A 16,860-nucleotide genomic window follows, 5' to 3' on the forward strand; every position below is an offset into this window, starting at 1 on the left:
TGGCTACTGGGAAGGTTGTGGAAGCGCCCCTCCCCCAAACAACATAGAGAGGGGGAGGGATGGACTCTCACAACAACAAGCGGCGCGTCGGGTGGCTAAAGCTCGGCGAGATGGCATGGTGCCGAGTGAAGGTTGTGCATCTTCCGATCCCCACGGCTGGTAAACCCGTGACACGTGGGTCCCGCCAGTGATCTCCGGGCACAGCATTCTCCCCTCTTTTCCATGGCTTCAAAGAGCACCTAGCTTGGCACAATGCCGGTGACCTCGCCAGTGTGTAAGTGAAAGGCGCCGGCTGCTGTTGTTGTTGTTGCTGGTGTTGTTGTTGTTGCCGGTGTGGAGTAGTAGGATAGTGGGGAGCGGAAGTGCAGACAGATTAGCGCACCAAGCTCCAAAACCTGGCAGGCCAAGTTCGATTCTCACTCAGGGCCGACAACATTGACGATCACCTGAACCAGTCCTGCGCCTCCCGGAAGTCGACTTAGCCTCAAATGAGTACCTGGTGCAATGTGTAAACAATGCCAGTGGGGAGACAAAGGCGGCCGGGCGTGGTGTTGGCCACCCACTTCCTCCGTGTGCCGTGCGCGGCCTTCAATAGGTGCTCGCTAACAGCACGTGTCCCGACACCCTGTTTGGGGCTACACGGGGGGGTCCCTTTCACCGTTTGGAGTGGTAGGAAAGTGTTTTTTTGTGTACGCTGCCTTCGAATCCGCTTCGATTCCTAAGCGTGCACAGCAGCGGTGGCACAGGACGGCTGAGGCCGCCTCCTCGGTGGTGGGCTCAGCCTGGGACGAGTCGCTATCGGTGTCACGGTCGGCATCACGCGAGAGATATCAAGGCGGTCGGGGAGTGCAGCTGGCCCCACGCCATTCCATCTTGTAAGCATGACACCCCTAATAGGTGGTCACTGGCATTACTTACCCTGACAGTCTATAAATCTACCCGTGGATATGTCTCCGTTTGTGCGTACACGTGTGTATGTGTGTATATAACAAGCTCCTAAACTTTAAATTCAAACACAAACGCAATCTCAAAGTGCTCATGTTCAAATGTTACCAGGCACAGACGCACACACACAAAAAATATAACAAAATTGTAACGCCGCCGTGTTTGAAGGTTGCGGTGATTAAGTGCAGAATTCAGAGGCTTAAAACCCTCGTGGAGCCCAAAACTTCGTATCAACATGTGGCTTCAATAACGTTAAACCTTTGTGTAAACTCCCAGACGCTACAATGTCAGGGGCAGAGCCCATGAGTGGGCTGACAGACAAGGTGCAGCGCAATACAAACGATCCCTTCACGGCAGGAATGTGGCTTATGAAGAAACAAGAGCTAGGGAGCAGGTTACAAATACCGCTGCTGAAAAGGACTGAACAGAAAGTTTGCCCCGCCTCGTTGTTCTCTCTTTTTCTTCTTTCTGGTGTCAACTTTGTCGTCGCCGGTGACGCCGGAGGAATTCATGATATCATTAATCAGGGACGCACATCTTCCGACCGTCGTCGTTTCACAAAGGAAAAAAAAAACACCGTGCCGTACCACAGTTGTCATTCCACCGCTGCCCGCGCTCACACAAAAGGAAGGGGGCATTGAGGAGGGACGGCGCTGGCGATGCAAGGTCACCACCGTGTGCCATCGCCGGAGCTCCTAAACCATCACCCCCCAAACTCCGAGCCATCGAACAAAGACGGCCACTGCACCGCGCGGAGCTTTCGGACGCGCTTCTGCGGCCGTCTGGAACGCTCTTCCGTCCGATGTTAGGAAGCCACTGGAGCTGTGCATTTTTAAATCATGAAGGTTGAAAACTCTTTTATTTAGAACCGATTTTTTTGCATATAGTTGTGCTTCCCCGCACTTCCGATTGGCGCGGTTGACTGTGTACGGTGCGAACGAAGTCCAACATACAAACAGACATATCACAACCTGTACAATTACCAAACGTGTTTGAGATGAGTTGTTTATGTGTACTGCGCACACGTCTCTACGTAAGGACACTTACACGTCCCCTTCCCCCACCCCCCACCATGAAGACTGAAAATTTAATTCAACGGTCTCGCAGAAATTAACAAACACCGAAAACGATCAACATCAACAACTGCACAGACATCTCAAAGCTACGCGTCGGTGACCGCCAGCGTGAGTGTCGTCGCATAATTAGCCATCAATGCCAGCATCACTGTCAGCATCATCTTGACCGCCACCTCTGATTAGCACGGTTGGCTACGTACGGTGCGAAAGAAGTTCAGCATACATGCAGGACCCAGAAACGTTCGAGTGGGCAGCAGGGAAATTCAAGTGGCACGAAAAAAATCCACGGCTACGATCCGTCTCTCGCCATTGTCCAAAGCTCACAGGACCTCGATTTGCTTGCCACTCGCTGGCTTCACCTCGCGCGAAGATCCGCCGCTGCACCCGTGCCTCCACCTCGCAGGGTGCACAGCTGCCTCCCCTCGCGTCTCATCCACGCAGCCAAGCCACAGCTCAAGTATATTTCACCGGGTTTCTGGATTTACCCTGCTGACCGCCGAGCCGCTGTCCAGGGATGCGACAGTGAGATTCCCACTTCCTCGCACCAGCGCCTCCCTCGCTGGGCGGTGGGCGGTGGCGGCTCACGCCTGTGATCCAGGGTTGGTGGACCACACGGAATCTTGTGGAACTCCCCTCCCGTGGGTGTCGAGGTGCCGTACCCTGGCTGGCTGTGAGAAGGCTGCACAGCAGCGGTGGCCAACTGGCGTCTCCCAAGCCGCCCGCGGCTCTTTAACGCACAACACTCGTCTCCATCGAAGGGGCATAACGTAGAACATACTATCGACAGTAGCACAAATAATAATGAATGTTTCCCGTGCTGTGCCAAAAAAACAGTTGGCCATCCCTGCTGTAGAGCAAATGTGGACCTCACCTGTTCCATCTGTACGAGATAGAAGTTTCCCTCTACGTGTAAACACTCATTAATTGACTAATAGCGCCTTAATATATACAGGATAATATATAGAGGACGGCAGAACTTGGTGGGACATTTCATAATGGCTCAGCACGTGGCAGCCCTTGCCTGTGGTTCCTCCTCGCGTCCCCAGTTCGTTGCTCCTCTTTGAGAGCGAGCGAAAGGCTGTGCGGCATATTACGAGATGAAATCATCATTGTTGTTATTAAAGTGTGACGATAGTGTCAGCAAGGTGCTGTTGGCAGGCAGCGCAGCAGGCAGGTTGGTAACCTGCCCGTGAAGGGTTGGGAACGTTCGCGTCTCTTGTATTCATGTCTTTCTCCAGGCATTCAAATTTCTCACTCAAATACGAATTAACCCAACATCCCAAGTCGGGACCCTGTTGACAATAAAGAAAGACTCGGGATGAAGTGAAGCTTTCTTGAGCAAACGTAAAAATGAGTAGGGGAAGCGTACAGACGTGTGGAACAAGAGAATGATGCTAAGCAATCTGGCCTTAACGTCATACGAATTCGCTGAAAGCCAATGCATCAGCAGTCTTAGCAGCCTAACAAATGCCTCATTGTGCTGGTTCCCGCTTGGTCGTGTGCATGTACTTGTTTGCCACTCTGCGCACTTGCTTTCCCCAGAGACTGAATTATTGCATTCCTTCACCTTACCCAGGGGCCGGACAGGTGTCCTGCACAGACGTTCACACTCCACGCGACGGGTCACAGGAAGCGTCCCGCGTCGCGCGTGCACGCGTGCCACGGGGAGACTGCAGCCGCGCCGTTGCACCTTCAACGTCGCCGCCGCTTTACCAACGCGGACACTCGAGGCCCGTGTTTTGTTTCGTTTGTAATTAAGCGATAAATTAACCAAAGGGTAAAAAAGGGGAAAGGTGCAGCCCTGCGATTGACTGCTCACACCACCGCTGGCAGAAGGCCCTCTACGAGAGAGTGCTCTCGATACCGACAAGAGCATGGGTGGCCAACCTGTAACAGACGAAGAGCCAAACAATACCCAGGCGTTCCGCGAAGAGCCAAGTGTATATATATAAGTGGAAATACTGTATGTAGTCATTACTCTTTGCTACTGTGATCGTGTGTTCTACGTTTTGCCCCTTCGACAGAGGCGCATGTCGTGGATTAAATAGCTCCATGCGGTTGGGGAGACGTCAGTTGACCGACCCCTGGACAAGAAGGTATTTTTGGCCTACTCTTTCACGCTGGCCAGATATCTTTGCAGAAGGTGGGAGTCACCCACGCTTCGCCCCATCGCACGCGACCGGCCAATCCACTGACGCCGCTTGTGTGGACAGAGGCGGTGCGCGATCGTTCCGCACGTCCGCCAGATTGACCTGGCGGACGTGTCGACTGCAGGGCCCCAGCGCGCCGACCGTTTTAACACCGCCGCCGCCGCCGCTGCTGCTGTTGCTGCAGCGACGGCGGCAGCTGCAGCATCCCAGATAGATAAAAAAAAACAGTCGCATCGCAGTGTGAGCCCACTCGGCTCAGGAGAGATCGGGGGGGGGGGGGAAGTCGCACAATGAAGAGGACATTCCAATGTAAGAAAGTGCGAGGTTTGTGAAATGCATGAAACACGTTTTGTGGAAATTAAAAACAGGTTTGTTTTTAAATAAGGGGGGGGGGGGGGTGGGAATGCAGATTTGGTGCAGGCTAAGTTATACGTACACTGCACGCTTATAACTACGCGTTGCCGTTTGTTCGAGAATATAAATGGGAAAAAATGTAACGCGCCAGAATCATTGTATGGGAGTGGAGGTGGGCCTAGGTGTACGGATATTGAATGTTATCCCCCCCACACATGAGTGGATGTTCTCTGGGCACTCCGCTTGTCTCTCTGACATTGTAAATTCCATCAATGTCTCTTTTTCGCAAGGGGTTACAACCTTAATAAATTCTAAATATTACCCGTTCACTTCGTGCCACGTGTTGCTGGCCACTTGTCATCTTTGGGCTTTTTGGGACCTGGGCTCAGTGACTAAGTTTATCATTTTTTTACCTATGCAGAAAACACATTCAGAGAATTGGGATAACATCCTTAACAGGGCCCGCCTTGAAACTCGAGAGACTTTCTGGTTAAAAACATGAATTAATAAGAGTAAATCAGACATTTGGCACATCAAGATATTTCCGTCTGAATAACAGAAAATAATGAGTTTTTTGTTCTGTTTTTAAATTCGCTTCAGGAGCAAAACGGTTTCCCAGAGCTCTCTCCGATGTGTTTCCGGGTCGCACCGCGGGGTTGCTCGTCGTGAAGTCCGACGTTTTGCTCCACGTTGCCGGGAGCTTCTTCAGGTGGGAGCTTCTTGAGGCAAGCTCAATTCAGTTCGTCTTGTGCTCCACATTCTGGCAGATTCTTCAGGACCAACGTGGTGAAGTACGGTTAAGCAACCCACCGCCGGTCTCGCCATAGTGACATTAAAATAGACTAAAACTAAACTATTATTTTTTACCAGGTTAAGGCCCACTGAGCTATATAGCTCTTTTTTATATATATAAGCGACCTGACCACAAATGCAAGTTCAACGAATTTGCTCAATCACGTGGAAATGTAAAGCAGCCAAATACTCTAAATGCGTGATGTTGGTTTTAAATGTGAGTGGAAAACCCAGAGGACGAGGAGAAAAAGCCACACGACCACGAAGAGCGAGAGACACGCAAACTCCAAATATACAGCAGGCATCAGTGGTCCGGATCAAACTCACGACCTCCTGTATACCAGGCGAGGTAGTTAACATCTTGCCACTGTGTCACCCATGGCTTGGCGTGGCATTGACTTAGCAGTGTATTATTTCATACTAAATTCAGGTCTCCAAGTTCCTCAAGAAGTGAAGTCAGTTAAACGCCGAATCTCTCAGCACACGCAGCGAAATGTCAAAACATCGTTCAGAACAACTGGCAGCACAGCACGGAAACCCAATATACAGCTGCACAGCACCATCGCGAAAACCTACTCAAGAAGCATGAGCAGAAAAAAATGGAAATGTACAAGACAAAAAAAAAACACATTTCGGAGATAATTTTTTGAAAGCTGCGCTGACAAAAATCTCACCAGTGCCAATTTCACGGCTCTCACTGAACACAGTTCAAATGAGTAGACTGGCTTTGTTGTTGGTGTGGACTAGGTGTCTTTCAGAGGAGGTTCTCCTGATCCGTGGCGAGGCACTGACCCGGGCTGATTGTGAGTGCGGTCCCAACATCTTGCTCTAATTAGCGCGAGTCCTGGGCCCGTGCTGCTGTGGGTGCCGTTACGGCCCAGTGTAACTGCCGCCGCCGCTCTCTGTCTGCATGTCTAGCGACTCGCCAATCGCGCCAGGGGGAATGCTCGGCAGCTGTAAGTGAAGGACGCGGCCTCGCAGGTGGGGACCCACGGTGGACGAGGAGGCGGCGGTGGCCAGCTCATGCGAACTCGGGAGACTCACGGCGCGTTGAGAGCTCCAAGCCGCCACCGCCGGCATCTCCGGCACCACGTTTGGGCCTCAGTGGCCGCTCCATTAAACCGGGTTCCGACATTGAGTGGGGTGGGCACCATGGTCGCGAAGTGTTTACTACTTCGCCCGGTATGCAGGAGGTCGTGGGTTCGATCCTGACCTTGACGCCTGTCTATTTGGAGTTTGCGTGTTCGCTCTAACTCGTGGTCGCGTAGATTTTTCTCCGGGTCCTCTGGTTTTTCCCACCATATTTAGAAACGTGCGTTTAGAGTATTTGGCTGATATACATTTCCACACTATAAGCTACTTCGTTGGGTTATCATTTGTGGCCAGGTCGCTTCTGAAAAAGAGCTATATCGCTGAGTATGCCTTACCTAGTGAAATAAAAGAGCTGAGTTAAAGTTTAGGAGTTTGACGAATAACGAACAAAAGCCTGCCCTGAGATAACAGATAACAGAAAAAAATGCGCCTTGTTAAATTAGGTTTGTCAATATTAATAACACAGTACATAGCAGCCCTGAAGCTGCCACGGTGGAATATTTAGCACGCAGGACTTGCAATGGGGCAGGTTTCTTAAATCCCAACGCACTCCAATCCACCCAGCGGTGTAAATGGATAACAACCACAGTCGATCGGGTCCATCCAACTCTTCCCAGATGTCCTGGCCAACGTGGAAGAGTACCCTATAGAGCGACTCTCTAGAGCTCCCTCTAGCGGAGGCATATCCACCAGGAGTGGCACAAGTAAGCAATTGGCAAGGCTGTACCTTCAACTCTCTACGTCAGCTCCGAGGCTCAAACATGTTGGTTTAATTGCAATACAAAAGGAAGACTCAGCAGAGCACATCCGAAGGGACGCCCCCTCCTGCGTGTTTATCAGCCTCCTGAAGTAATCCCAGACATAGTTCCGTGACGTTTGCTTCGAGGAACATTCTCCAACACGCCGTGAAATGAACACTGCTCGTTCCGAGAGTTCCAAATGGACATTTTATGAAAAATTCTTGAACCCGGCACCATTCACACGGCGAATGAAAGCGAGCATTTTGGTTTAGTTTTACATATGGCGTTATCATTGTCGTTCACGCAAACAGCATCTCTCACGATCGCAGAGGGACCACAGACGAGTGGGAAGGCAGCAGCAGCCAGCTGGTGATGCGGCACCAACAATTGCCTACGCTCTGTGGTGCTCTATATATTAAGATGCTTTCAGCCAGTCAGCGAGTGTTTACACAAGCGGGAGGTCACCGGAGCACGCAAAGAAAACCCACGTGTTGTGAGGGGGGCAACGCTCTATCCTACACAGAACGGGAAAGACGATATTAGTCCACACTTCACCGTACCGTCTTCTCGTGGCGAGCCAGGATACGGCCACCTCACCGACACCCAAAGGGAGTTTCGCAGCACGTGTGCGGTGATCCACCAACCCACCACGCTACCTCCACGCTGCTAGATGAAGAGCATCCCACATGCAGCACGGCACTGCCGTGAATAGAATCAGGCTTGGCAAACACCTATTCTTGAAGTCGACTCACACCTGCTTGGGAGGTTTTGGGTTGGGAGGGAGGAGGACAATTTGGTTCAACACGTGGACTGGGGCCACAAACCTGTCACCCACTTTGTTGTTTGAATGAGGCTTTCGTTGGCTGTATCCGACAGCGTGGCACTGCGGTTGGGGCGCGCTTGACTCGCGAGTTCAAATCGCGGTCAGGGGTTGCCTCCGCCGAATCGTGTTTCCGAGTACCACATTTTTTTGGGGAAGTCTAAGGAGTGGGTGTCACACGGAAAGATGGGCTCCCGTCCACTGGAATGTGGACTTTCCACCACTGGCTGAGGGTAAGCAATAAAGAGGAACCCCGCTACGGTTCTCGTCTAAGCAAGGACACACTTTGACTCTGATATGAATATTGCAATACAAGGCTAAAATAGTCCTTTAGCAGGGCTTGCGTTGTTATCTGGCAGCGATTAGTAAGCGTTGTTTATCACCACGTGCACAACTCGAATGTCTATTGTTAACAAGGTCACATTGGTGGGATGCTGCCACGGTGGTGTAATGGTCACTACTTACTGGACTTGCAATCCAGAAGTCGGCAGTTCGAGTCGGTCTCCCAGCACGGGTACACCGCACTTAGTCCGTTGGCAGGTGGAGCTTGGTGGGGTAAAGTGTGGGCAACTCCCACCTCCTTCAAAGACGTCCTCGCCAGCGTGGAAGAGCAGGCTAAAATAAAACCCTCCAGAGGAGCTCTCCAGAGCTCCATCTTTTGGAGACTGTTCTGACGGCAGTGGCGTGAGCCAGCCATTGCAGGGCCGCGCATTCACCTTTGCTGCACGCACGATTTAGAGCGACGATGTACTGCTGTACTCATGGACTGAGCCACTCGTAGGAAACGTCTAGTAACGCGCAGGTCACCACTGCACACCCACTCCACTTCGCATCTACGCGTCCCGTAATCGCCACCACGGCAAACTTCACACTGGACCAAGATCCCCCGTGCAGCCGCGACAGACCGTAGGGGACAAGTGCCGTTAACGAGTAGCACACGATGGGGTGGGTGGCCAGCAGCACGCACGCCCGGCCACCTTTGTCTCCCGAGTGGCGATGTTTACACACCGCCGCTCGCTACTCACTTGAGGCCGAGTCGACCTAGGGGGTTGGTGGTGGTGGAGGGGGGGGGGTGCTCGGAACCGGTTCACAACAACCATCACGGTGTGGGTGGAACTGTGAGCGGGAATGGTTCTCGAGTCGCCGCTGGGCCTGTAGCGCAGTCCCCCCCTCCCCCCCCCCCCCCGGCTGGGGGCGGCAGCAGTCGCTTTGTATGTGGGGGGGGGGGGCACGGCAGCCGCTAAGGAGGGCGTCAATCCACGGTCGGTGGGGGGAGGGGTGGTGGAGATGGAGCAACGCGGATCAGACTCGGACAAAGGTCCCCACGGTGAGGGCACGGGTCAGCGGTCACACGAGCTTCTGAGTGAGCGAGCGAGCCAACAAAGTGGCGCGCCACGCTGAGGCCGCGCCAGGGGTCACCGCGGTCAGGCAGAGGCTGCCCGGGTCACTCGGCGCAGCCTCCTGGGTAGAGGGGGGGGACGAGTGGACAGGGCCCGGCCTTCCCAGCCCCTTTAGCAGCGTGAGGTCCAGGCTCCCAGCCCTCCCCCTGTGCACACTTCCCCTCCCACTCATCCTCCTTTGGCCCGAACTCCCCCACCCCTGCCAGCATCCCCCCCCCCCCACATCACCCCCGCCCGCCCCCCACAGCTATGACACGGGTGAGCCCGACAGCGAGTCGGATTCTCCTGTGAAAACTGATATTTGCCAAATTCTGAAAAATACAGTCGCTTTGTACTCGGCTGTATGTGTGTATGGGCGCCACGGTTGGCGAGATGTTAACTACCTCGCCTGGTATGCAGGAGGTCGTGGGTTCGATCCCGACCTTGACGCCTGCATACTGAGTTTGCATGTCTCTCACTTCCCATAGTCGTGCGGATTTTTCACCGGGTCCTCTGATTTTTCCCTCCACATTTAGAAACATGCTATACATTTCCACATGATAAGCCACTACGTTGAGCTATCATTTGTGGCCAGGTCGCTTCTGTAAAACTGAACTTTGAAGCCCAGTAGGCCTTGGTAAAATATAAATAAAAAATTGAAATGTTAAACTTATTTCGCACCGTACATAGCCAACCATCGCATCTGACTGGCAGAATAGCGCCCGTTTCCAGGCCAGGGTAAGGTCGGTAAAAACGAGTACTCGTCTTTATTGGGCAACAGATATCATTATGTTGATACTGGCCCACAGTGTAGGGGTGCGGTATTTACACCGGTGATACAAGCGGGGATGTTTGAACGAGTGCTTATGTCCAGGAGGCTCCTTCTCACCACGGCAAAGGCTTGGGAGGTCTGGCGAATTCCTTTTAGAGCAATCGTGGGTGGTTGGAGGAAACCACAGCACCTGGTGAAGAACCTACACGCAGTCAGGGAGAGCACCAAAAAACGTGTGGTTGTCAGCAGACTAATTGCTGTACTGCCACCTCTGCCCCTGCATATGGGCATCTCGTCCATACGATCGAAGATCTGTATACGAAGATTTTCAAAGTTGGAATACTGATCTCACGTAAGGGCCAGAGTTGCTACCTCTCCGTACTTGATGTAATTCAGCGTAACGCAGCCACGTCGATTGATGATCCAGCACTCCGCTCATTCCACTCAAGTGGCTCGCTCACTGGCAGTCGGTCAGCCCGTTATCACTGTTCAATGATGGTTAATGTCCCCTGTGAAAAAAATCACTCGTCGATTCCCCCACCCATGTTGAGGACTTGGTCTACCAAATCGTTTCATCTCAACCTCACCGCATTCATCCACAATGAAGCAGGTCAAAAAACAATTCACTTTTGGATACTCTCGACTTTGGGATGCCATCCCATCACCGTATATTTTCCCAAGTTCTATTAGCCTTGTTCAATTGAAGAAATATATCAACTCTCACGCACTATACCTTCAATCCGTGCTGGCGACTTTGGTTTTGTTGTGCCTATGGGCCTGTGCTCGGGAAATCACGACTAAAAAATCACGCAATCGTACTGCAAAGTGCCGCATTGCAGGTACGTTCTTATTGTCATTGTGATATAAAAATCACTGCCGGAAGTTTTTAAAACAAGGTCAGGATAAAGGTGCAGCCATGCAATGTCTTGCTCACGCCACTGCTGGTGGAAGGGCGTCAAGTCGAGGGAGCTCTGGAGGGGGAATTTTGACTTCCTCTTTCACGCCAGCCAAGGAAGAGGTGGAAGAGTTTTGGGAGTACCCACCACTTCACCCCACCGCACACGACCTGCCAATCAACTGTGGTGTTATCATATTATACCGCTGGATGGACAGAGGTGCGGGGTGAGGATTTAAGAAATGTTCACCGTTGTTTGAAATGCTTTCCATCAAACAAAAACGATCACTGCATCGCGCGCTTTAAGATGCGCTTCTGTGGCCATCTAGAATGCTCTTCCATCTGATATTAATAGGCCACCGGAGCTGTGCACTTTTAAACCATCTAGATTGCAAACGATTTTCTTTAGAACTGATTTTTGCATTTCGTTTGTTGTCCTCCGGTTGGCTACGTACGGCGCGAAAGAAGTTCACCGTACATGCATACGTACATACAAATCGTGCCCAGTTTTCTAACCATTACACCACGACAGCACGGGGTTTAAAACGGTTTTAAAATTTCACATTCTCAAAACGAAAGCACTGACCGATGGCTCTTCATCATTCTCTTCTTCCTGCACCTTTGTGCATTTTCGAAGCGAGCTATTTTCTCGGGCAAAAAAAAAAAATCAAATATTTCACGTTAATCCAGGATAAATTACATTTCTGCATAGATGATGCCAGCTGATCCACTTTAAGACTGCTTATTGATATCAGGAGGGAGAAAAATAAACATTTGATATCCACAAATCTCAGCTCCGATCTCCTGTACACAAGTGAAGCCTTCAAATTGTGGTGACAGGATGAAGCTACGGAGTACCAAACATTGGTGGACTTTGAAGACAAAGCCAATTATGAAATGGACCAAATAATAATTATTAGAAATACAGTTTAACATGTTAATTAGGCTGGGAAATTGTAATATTAAGTAAGCAGGTAATGACTAACTTTTGGCAAACAGCATGGTCAACTAATTATGCATTTTTACCTTCGGGCAATCGGCTTATGCTCTTGCTCACGTCCGCTCACAATTATAAGAGAGTTTATTTTATCAGACCCTGCAATGGACAAAACATTTGTACGATCATATAAGAAGTCCTGTGTGGTCTGACCCACGTGTACATTGTTGCCTCTGTGATGTCACCGGAACCTAACCTGCCTCTTGGCCACGACGCTGAATGGGAACACGGTGACCTGATCATGATGATGTGTCTGTGTGTGTCCAGCCAGCTACTCACCAACCCACTCACTCACTAGTAGATGTTAGTGTTGTCCAACCCACCCACCCACCCACACAGCCACCCACCCACCCACACAGCCACCCACACAGCCACCCACACAGCCACCCACACAGCCACCCACACAGCCACCCACACAGCCACCCACACAGCCACCCACACAGCCACCCACACAGCCACCCACACAGCCACCCACACAGCCACCCACACAGCCACCCACACAGCCACCCACACAGCCACCCACACAGCCACCCACACAGCCACCCACCCAACCAACCACCCACACAACCACCCACAAAGACAAAAATTCCCCTATAGCCTGTAACACTGTTTTGGAAAGTGCTGTGAAGGCCGGCACAGCACACGAGGTTGTGAGTGGCACCACACCACAGGTAAGCATTTGAGGCTGAGTCGCCCTAGGGGAGGCCCAAAACCGGTTCAGATAATTGTCACTGGTGCTGGACGTGAGCGGGAATCGAACTCGGGTCGCCAGGTTCGTAGTGCAGCGCGCTAACCGCTACACTACCACCGCTCCCCACACACACACACACCATGCCTCGCCAGGGTATAGGCACCTTGACGGCCACGAGTTTCACAACAGCCTCTTTGTCTGTGTATGCACTGCACTTGCTTAAAACTCTTACCCAAGTCTCAAATATATGGGACCAGAACTTGAAAATCCAGCATCTCAACTGACCAACACAGGCTTACAATCCTTTACCGCTGTCATCTTTACCGATCAATATACCGGTACCAATGTGCCAGCATAGAAGGTTGGTAATTTTAGAATTGTTGAATTTCTTTCAAGATATTTGGATGTTCGGATCATGCACATCACATGATAATGTAACGTGTCATGATGCAATCATTTAACACTACCAGCATGTGGAGCGAAACGTCGGACATCGCGCCGAACGTCACGTTGTTCAACAAGAAGGACACATCGCGGAGCCGTAGAGCACAACTGCGCAAGTGTATACGTTCATTTTATATGTTACACGGATGATCCCGTTTAGCCAGCTGCCCGGCTACTTTACATGGGAGATCCGCAAAAACTACACAGGAGTAGTGATTATTTGTATCTTTGATTTAACACGCAGGCTTTCGCGACCAATATCATTCAGAATAGTTTTTTTTTGGGTTAGATCGCTTAAATATCTGGCTGTCCAACTGATGATTATAGTTGTAATTACTGGCGAAACTTCGTACTCAGATTGTAAATGTTGTGGATTTGCTGTCCAACACACCGGTGTGCTGTACTAGTGACGAATTGCCATGTTCTGTCTACGTGATAAACCTCACTAAATCGGCTTTGTCGGGTGGTGGCGGGTTTAACGACACATTTAGATTTACACGATCTAACCCCCCCCCAAAAAAACCTATATTATGGATTTTTTATCTTGTTTCTATAGGTACCATAACAGACTAATGTTTCAAGCAAGGGCTCTTCAAAATGGGCAATAGCAATAATGGTCAGTGCTTCTCCACCGCTGATAACGACACCTGCCCCCCTTGAAGCTGTCAAGGCACGCCAATTGCGTCTCGTTTCCACAAACACACACACACACAAAAAGCCACAAACCGTGCTTCGCCGTACCGGCAGAAGCTGCAGAGCCCTTTTACCTGCACGGGGTGGAGCGGCGGCATTGTTGTTGCGAGAGGCGAGCCGGTGGGAGGCAGACAACAACAACGCCTCTGTTTACCCGTGGCGCTTTCAAAGTGGCATGTAATAGCTCGCCCTGGCACTGTCGGCTCGCGTTGAGTGAACCGGGCTCACCCTGAGCGCCGTCATTCCACACGCACGGGCGCGTCGTGAAGAAGTGCGCGCTGCGTGGGTTTCTGCGCTCAGTGTTTTATTCTTCTTGGGGGCAAAACCAAAACGTGGGTTGTTGACAATTAATCCCGAATTGCGCTGCAATAGCGCCGGTTAGTATAAAATAAAGGCATTGTGCCATTACACAACTGACTACAGGTGACAGAGAGCACAGAGCTACGAATGGGAAACTCCAGAACGGTGGAACCATTCAATATGTCCAGCCACATGGCACAGTGTTTAGGTGGCAGTGTTTACCAACGGTAGCAGAATCGAATCAGCACATCATCTCCCGAGGTGATATAAAGTGGGTACTGCTTTGTAGAAGATCGACAATACTCATTGTATGGGGGTGCGGGGCTGGGGGAGTTCATATCCCAATTAACTTCGTTTTTCATTGACTGTCAAGTACCCCCCCCCCCTTCCCGCCCAAAGGACGGAACTGCCCCGGGCCTGAGAATGTGGAATCTATCCCATTGACTCGAGGCTGGCCAATGAGGATGAGCACTGCCGAAGCTCACGCAGAGCAGACAGACAGACACCGTCACCTTTGAAAATAACATGTGGTGCGTTTGTTTTGATATCTCATGCAACAGCTACGTACTTTGTAAACAAGGGCACGTGAATGTTCAGATCAGACACGCACCGCAGCACGTGCATCATGTGACCTTGCTGTGCTGACACACACAGAAGCGTGGCTGAGCTGTGACACCGAGCTAAGTCCGTGGACGCGCACCACAGTGGGTAGGTGGTACCTGAAACCACACTGGGCCCTCCGCTTGATTGACCCTGCCTAAAATGAGCACCTGAACGCATCGCCAATTGGCGCACAGACAAAGTGCAGAAGAGTGTGCGTCGTAGCAGTCACCACGGCCCTCCGGCGTGCTTTGCCCGTACTTGATGGTAAAGCGGTAAAGATGCGAGCCCTACAATTGCTTGCTCAGGCCACTTCTGGCGGGAGAGACCTCCAGTTGAGGGATCTCTTCTTCTTCTTACTTCCCTACGGCTGCTGATGTAGATGCAGAGCATCGACTACAATCTCACGTTCCGGTGGTCAAGCCAGACAACCGCGTCAAGAACAGCGGATTGTCTATCATCGCTGCGATGTCTCATTCGTATTTGTGGATTGGGCATTGCATCGTTATCCGTTGTTCCGGTCTGTACTGGATGACCACAGTCGCAAACTACTTGACAGTTTTACATTTTTCGTTTGTGCATCGGGTTTCTGCGAATGAAATTTTGGGTGGACTATGAATCTTGTGGCAGATCAAACCCAGCGGTCTTCTGTATTGGGTTTTTCACAGATATCTCTAAAGAGCCCCTTTCTAGGGGCGGTTGGTCTACTCTTCTACGCTGATCAGACGTCTTGAAAGAGGCGAGAATAGCCACTCTTTACCTCACCACACGCGCACTGCCGGTCGACTGACTGTGGCCTAGCCGAGTTTACTGCTGGGTTGATAGAGGTGGCGAGGTTGGGATTTAACAACAAAAAACAGCAACCTGTTTGAGCACAGTTTTAACTGCCTCTCCAGGAGGTCAGATCAAACCGGTGACCTCTACATTGCAAATCGGGAGTGCGTGTTAACTACAAACCACTGTGATGGCAGCATCGCCCTTCTGATGAATGTGTGCTTGTAGAGCACTTACCGCTGAGAGTCTATGAGGCTAACCGGGAAAGACATTGATTTGCTGTAAGGCCTATAATATACACACACACACACACAAGGTGTATAGTTTTTTTGATTGAAGATTAAATAAGCTTTCATTGCAGGCTTGAAACCATGCATGGAAATAACATCAGTAACGCCCGCGTGGAGTAGTGAATGCGTGCTCGGGACGGAGACTCGGGGCAAGCGTTTGTGGAACTTGTTGCGAAGGATCAGACCGATCCCATTGTGTCTGCACGCCGGTTTACAAAGTGGCATATTCTTACTCATTAGTCGTAATTAAATTATTAGCCGCTCTAACGCCAGAGTTGTAATTATACCAGTTACTGCAAAGGGAGGGGGGGGGGGGGGGGGTAGAGACAACAGTGTCGCTGTGTCGCTCACGGCCGAGGTGACTTGCAATACGCACGGGCGCCTTGGGCAAGCAACGAGACTGGAGCACGGCACCTGGCCCAGGGGGATTGGCGCACGGATGGCTGCGGCGGTGGTGGTGGTTGTTGCTGCTGCTGTTCTTGTAAATGCGTTAATAAACACGGGAGAACTCCTCTTATCCATTGTGATACGGAGGACCAATATCTCGGGGGACGATTACCGTGCACGGTAGGGTAGGGAGGAGGGGGGGTTACCCGAGAATTTACTTCGCGATCGTGGTTAAATCGCGAATAATTCGTATAAAACCTTGTACCCGTGACACACCGCGGGAAGGGGAGGAGAGTCAAGGATAACATCAATGCACGAGAATAAGACAAAAGGAGAAGAGAGAGAATGGGGACAGACGGGGGTAGATGGCCAGCAGAGGGAAGGGTTGCCGAGAGGGAAGTCCCCGAGGTAGACAGCAGGGGCACGGGGCTCAACAGGTTGAGGAGGGCAGCACCGGGCAGGAAGAATCTGTCGGGCCAAGGTGAGTAGGTGGTGATGATGATGGTGGTGGTGATCATGAGAGGGGAGGAGAGAAACGGAGAGACAAGTAACGAACGAACAGAAGTGAGCTGCATGGAGTGGCGTCTGTTTTGGCAGTGGGCGGAGAGGGATTCAGAGTGGGGGGGGGGGGGGCAAAGATAAGTCACGTGATTTACTGATTTTAGCACC

The 16,860-nt window shown here is 51.3% G+C and overlaps 1 protein-coding gene across 9 annotated transcripts in view; it reads right to left on the reverse strand.

Annotated features, from left to right (window-relative positions):
• LOC116949418 (forkhead box protein P1-like) overlaps positions 1 to 16,860 on the reverse strand; it is a 432,818-nt gene that overhangs the window by 387,488 nt on the left and 28,470 nt on the right. For 7 of the 9 annotated variants that reach the window (XM_076072003.1, XM_076072007.1, XM_076072008.1 and 4 more), the window contains exon 2: positions 10,238 to 10,322. The exons of the other annotated variants lie outside the window; for them this stretch is intronic. In XM_076072003.1, the coding sequence (XP_075928118.1) occupies positions 10,238 to 10,322 (85 nt within the window). The remainder of the gene's footprint in view (positions 1 to 10,237; positions 10,323 to 16,860) is intronic. 9 annotated transcript variants of the gene reach the window in all.

The sequence above is a fragment of the Petromyzon marinus genome, chromosome 36, assembly GCF_048934315.1.
Source record: "Petromyzon marinus isolate PM22_M1 ecotype Great Lakes invasive population chromosome 36, UKy_Petmar_22M1.pri1.0, whole genome shotgun sequence".
NCBI lineage: Eukaryota > Metazoa > Chordata > Hyperoartia > Petromyzontiformes > Petromyzontidae > Petromyzon > Petromyzon marinus.